The 5,915-nt window shown below is 39.2% G+C and overlaps 1 protein-coding gene across 1 annotated transcript; it reads right to left on the bottom strand.

Annotated features, from left to right (window-relative positions):
* Window positions 1-505: 505 nt before the first annotated feature.
* sox9b (SRY-box transcription factor 9b) lies at window positions 506-3,998 on the bottom strand. The gene is made up of 3 exons (XM_052139678.1): window positions 3,371-3,998; window positions 2,420-2,667; window positions 506-2,280 (listed from the first exon to the last, which is right to left on the bottom strand). Exons 1-3 carry the CDS (start codon window positions 3,781-3,783, stop codon window positions 1,562-1,564), a joined length of 1,380 nt encoding a protein of 459 aa, XP_051995638.1. The 5' UTR covers window positions 3,784-3,998; the 3' UTR covers window positions 506-1,561.
* Between the last annotated feature and the right edge of the window lie 1,917 nt (window positions 3,999-5,915).

The following is a 5,915-nucleotide window of genomic DNA, read 5'->3' as shown; positions in this document are numbered from 1 at the left end:
GTTATGTCTCATACATATCTTGTATTCTCAGAACATGTATTTTCTTGTATGACAATTTCTGTCAGTAAACACATTGTCATAAAGTGTCTTGAAGTTCACAGATTTATGGTCACTACAGATGAGGCTTTCTATATTTCCAGTTTATTACTGATGTCACTGATGCCAGTTGCTCTTTACAGCCTTGTTTAATTAGTATGATTATGACATAGCTGGCTTAATTAAGATCCTAATGACTGATAAAATCATCTGCAGTTTTTGCACCCAACTATATAATTATATTTGCACAAATGGAACGCTGTATTGACCAATCAGTTACAATTTATCTGTTTTATAATATGACATTTTAGCTTTGTATTTCTGATGACTAACAGAAATAGTCCTGGACTATCTAGTTGTGGATAATCTGGTCTAATGTAGAAAACCTTCTTTACTTATATTTAAAGAAATATGTCTTTTCAAAATAGAAGATATTTTTATTATCTTTTCTTTTTATTGCAAAGAATATGATACAAAAGATAAGCTTCCTTGATGCCATGTTTTACAGAAATAAAAAACTAAATATTTTTTTTTTTCAAAACAAAGCATTGCTGGTGTTTTCATAGAGAGAACACTCTATTGTTTTCAATAATCTTAAAGCCAACAGCCTGAAGAAGTCAATATGTTTTATAAAGGAAAACATTTTGAAAAATAAGTTCCACATTTATGTCATCTGTCCTCAACTAGATTATCAAAAGAACATTTTTAGACATTTTCAATTAGAAACATTTACACATGATAAATAAAGAAGACGGTTAAAGTTTGAACAAAACAAAACAGTAATCATCTCTGGAAACATTTAGCTTTTTATCACAAATTATTCATACAAAGCCAAAGTAAATAATAAAATGCTGAATTTATCAGCTGTTTTATCACAAAAAATAGCATTACTTTGAAGTAAAATTAACGCTAATTAATAAATTAAAGAGCGGCTGTAGGAATGACAATCTGACCAATAATGAGCTACAGAGGAGCCTCAGGTCAAAGGGCACTTCCGGTTCCTCCTTCTGCAGCAAGTCATAGGGTGAGATCTATAGGCACGGATATGGCAACTCTGACACGCTTAAGCACAGACTACAGAAGTATTACAGTTCATACTCTACATCTGTTTGTGCTGTCAAATCAACAATTCTCCCACACTAACTCACATTTGCCCAATACATAATGTCTATAAGAGACCCCCAAACATACAGTATAAACATACAATTAAGTGAAAAATAAAAGGCAAAGGAGAGTTAAAGTTGTTATTTTCCTCTCTATAAAAATAATATCAGAGAAAAGAGGACACGGTTTATTCTCCCTAAATAAATCCCAAATTGAACCAACTGAGAACACGGGTAACACATACACAGTACATACTAAAATAATTATATTGAATATGTCCTCACAGAGGATTTATATTTTGCTTCATTATATCTAGAAAATATAATCATAACTCAAAACTTTTTATAAAAGGCACTGTTGGGAGCTGTTCCATACATTAAAAAAAACTACAGCGTTTTCCAATGCGGTTGTAAGCAGTCTCTTACGGTCTGGACAGTTGGGTGTATACCGGCTGTTGCTCCCAGTGCTGTGGACTGTGCATTTGCGGTACAGACGGGATGCCCGTCGTATCAGCTATTGGGGTGTAGATGGGCCTCTGGCTTGTACTCATGTAGTTGAAGGCGGTGTATAGACCAGAGCTCTGCCCTGTGCTGTGGCTGTAGTATGAGTTAGCTGGACTCTGGTGGTCTGCGTATTCGTACTGCGTGTGGGAGATGGCGGGGTACGAGGTGCTGTAGTGCTGCAGGTTGAAGGAACCATAGGTGACGTGTTGCGGCGAGCCCTGCTGCTCACTGTAGTGACTTGGACTCAACTGCTCCTTCTTTATTTGTGTTCTCTGCTGGCTTTGGCCTTGCTCACCACCGTTGGCCATTGTGCTCAATGAATGTTGCTGCTGTGGTTGTTTGGAGACCCAGCCATGTGCTGGAGCTCCTCCTGCTTGACTGTTGAGACCATAGCTGCTGGGGTATGCCTGGGCGACCGCCATTCCTGGTTGTCCATTTGGAGGCAGGTACTGGTCAAACTCATTGACATCAAATGGCTCCATGTTGGAGATCACTTCGCTGCTCAGCTCGCCGATATCTACTGCTCCGAAATCAATGCCCTCCTGCAGGGGGCGGCCTTCACGCTTTAAATCTGCTTTGCTAGATGGCAGGTCTGTTTTAGGGGTTGTGGGAGGTGTGGGGGGGCCTTGGGACTGGCCTACAAGAAAAGGGAAGAATAAAACACAGACATTAACTACTCGTTATGCATGACATTACTGGAAAATACTACACATGTTACTAGATGATTTTCACTCCTGAATGATTTGTAATAGAACTTATTGATAATATTCATGTACCTAAGTGGTCTCCTGGGGAATGCACTTCACCCATGCTGGATGCAGGAGAGTCAGCCTGCTGCAGAGCTTTGAAGATGGCATTGGGTGAGATGTGGGTCTGCTCTCCATCTTCAGATTCACTTTGGCCGTTCTTCACAGATTTTCTCCGTCTGGGCTGATACTTGTAATCGGGGTGGTCTTTTTTGTGCTGGACTCTCAAGCGCTCAGCCTCCTCCACAAATGGACGCTTCTCTCCCTCGTTCAATAATCTAAAAATATAAATAATCTGGGTCAGATTTGCATTCTTTACACTCCACATTTAATATATATATATATATATATATATATATATATATATATATACACACACACACACACACACACACACACATATTTTAAATGTATAGATCATTTATTTACTATGTATTTAGAACAACAACAACTATTACTTTTATAATCCTGTTACTAAACTTTTTAAGGATTACTCTATCCAGAAAGCTTAAAAATTATATATGATATTTGATTTTATTTCCAATTGGAATCTGACTCAAAGTTCAACATCAAGAACATTTCTAATGTTACCTGCAGAGTTTGCCTATTTACTATTCAACTAAACTTTAATCTACATCCAGCATCAACCTAACTTTCACATTTCTCAAAATTATCAGCATTAATTTGTTTGCACTATTTATTCAGCAAACAATATATATATATATATATATATATATATATATATATATATATATATATATATATATATATATATATATATTAAAAGCACTCAGATTTTGCCCAGAGTAAATAATAAATAAATATTAACCTAACTTTCACATCTACATTAATAAATGTAGAAAGCTCAAAACGTATGAGTTTACTTCCTAGCGTAAACAAAGAATATCAGCATTGGTCTGCCTTTCTCAGCTTTCACATGCTAAAATACCAGTAATTAAAGCGGAAACAACCCGTGTTTACCTCCAGAGTTTCCCGAGGGTTTTGCTGAGTTCGGCGTTGTGCAGATGCGGATACTGGTCCGCCAGTTTCCTCCGCGCGGCTTGAGCCCAAACCATAAACGCGTTCATGGGTCTCTTCACGTGCGGTTTGCTCTTACTGGAGCCGTTCACGCGGACAGGCATGGGTACCAGAGTCCAATCATAGCCCTTCAGAACCTGCGACACAGCGTCCCGTATACACACGGGGAACTTGTTCTCCTCGTCCTTCTTAAACTCGAGGAGGTTCTGCTCGGGTCGGGTGTTCTCGGTGTCGGAGCCCGATCCGGACAGACACGGAGAACCGGCCGAATCCTCAGACATGCTCGGGCTGGGCGCGTCGGAGTGAATCTTGTCCTGCTCGTCGCTCATCTTCAGGTAGGAGTCTAGGAGGTTCATGCAGATGCGTGAGTGAATGAAACTCTAGTGATGTAATATCCTCCGGCGGGAGTTCAGATTAGTTCTTGCACTTCTGCGCAAAAGATCTCCAAATGTCCAAAGCTCTCCAAAATGTCTTAAGTCCCTCGGAACCGACGAGATCTGCTTGTCACGGGAAAATAAACTCATACAGGACGCAATATGTTACTTTAATTAAGGAAAATCCCGCGTGCGCATACTTGTGGACATTTGGAAAAATTCTGCTCTTCCCCTTCAGATCAAATTATTTATATGTGAATGAATAGAGGCGGAGCTCTCCACCCCCCCTGTTCTGCTCTGTCTGGGCTCAAACCAACCAAACATCCACAACAAACATTATTAACATGCACACAATTGCTTGAATATAAATAAAAAAATTATCTAACCTGCTGCGCGCTTGATATATCTCATGTATATACAATGTAGCATGATGAATGTAAACGAGTGCAAATGCCAACATCATCATATGTGTCGAAAGGACTGAAGCCTGTCACGCAAAACATGAGCTCATTGATGTCATAAAATATCAGTCTGCTTTTTTATTCCATCTGTTACTCCTGGCCGGAGACTTCCGTAAATATTTAGTTTATACTTAGGGTTACGTCCAACCTAAATTTAATCGCGCAACGCTCAAATATTCACTCAAATAGGCTAAGTTGTAACACACGTATAGCTGGTGCAACTGGCCCCAGGTCGGGTTGATATCGCTGCCGTTTCATTTGTATAGTGTATTTTCATTTAATGTTTGTACTATGTTGGCTACGTTATGTATATATCTGCAAGTAAGTGGCTTATTGTATATTTTTGGTCAGACCAGAATGGAGTGCTCTGTGTGTTTCTGTTATTGATATAGAAGTCCACCTGCTGAGGTTTCGAGAAAAAATGCGATCGCTAAAAGTGTTTTTCGGTCAGTTTTCAGGCTGTAATGAATGGAATTATTTTGATCTCGAAAACGTAATAATCTTCATCTAAAAGTGTAAAGTCCTAAATTCACACTCGTGTGTGTTTCACGCCATGTTCGCTTTCAGTTAGTGTTTCTCCTTAAATGAGCTGGTACTGGAATAGTTTCGCATGTGTCCGATAGAGGGCGACATGAGTTTAGAGACTACTGCATATACGTTTCTGTTTGTTATAATATTTTTTTACTCTCTTTCTCTGGGGCCCTTTGAGGCGCGACGTTCACATACTGTATAACATCTCAATTAAATTTGTGCACTGGAATCTTCCAATACTGAAAACACGTTGGCCTACCTAAAAATGTCATTATTGTCACTTGAAATTCATATATTTTTATTTGTTTACTGTGTCTAATTCACTCGCACTCGCACTAGCACATGCTTTAAATTGAATTATATTTGACTATAGTAGGTTTTAATGTAATTTTCATTGCCACCTCTTGTATAGATGTCTAACTCTCTAATACTGAAACACTCAATGTGAATAGGTATCAGAATGATATGACAGACAGACATGGGAAGCACATGTGTTCTCGATGAGCTACCTGAAATTTAATGTGTAATAGTTCACACACCTCTCTCACAAATTAGCCACAATTCAGCTCAAGTGGATGTCCTTACCGCTTTCTCTCTCCCCAGACGGGCGATCGACGACGCCCTCACCTCCGCAGTCTCTATTCACATACACTCACTGAGCACTTTACTAGGAACACATGTACACCCAATTATTCATGCGATTATCTAATCAGCCAATCATGTCGCAGCAGTGCAATGCATAACATTATAAAGATATGGGTCAGGAGTTTCAGTTGATGTTCATATCAACCAATAGAATGGGGAAAAAAATGATCTCAGTGATTTCAACCATGGGATGATTGTTGGTGCCAGATGGGCTGGTTTGAATGTGTTTCTGTGACTGCTCCCAGGATTTTCACACAACAGTCACTAGAGTATACTCAGAATGGTGCTAAAAACATAACACATCCAGTGAGCGTCAGTTCTGCAGATGGAAACGCCTTGTTGATGAGAGAGGTCATCGGAGAATGGCCAGACTGGTTCAAGCTGGCAGAAATGTTAACTCAGAAAACCACTCTGTACAATTGTAGTGAGCAGAATAGCATATCAGAGTGCACAACATTTTGAACCTTAGTTTTCCTA

This window comes from Xyrauchen texanus, chromosome 12 (genome assembly GCF_025860055.1).
Source record: "Xyrauchen texanus isolate HMW12.3.18 chromosome 12, RBS_HiC_50CHRs, whole genome shotgun sequence".
Lineage (NCBI taxonomy): Eukaryota > Metazoa > Chordata > Actinopteri > Cypriniformes > Catostomidae > Xyrauchen > Xyrauchen texanus.
Note: the sequence above shows the minus strand (reverse complement) of the source record. Positions and strands in the feature narration are given on the sequence as shown.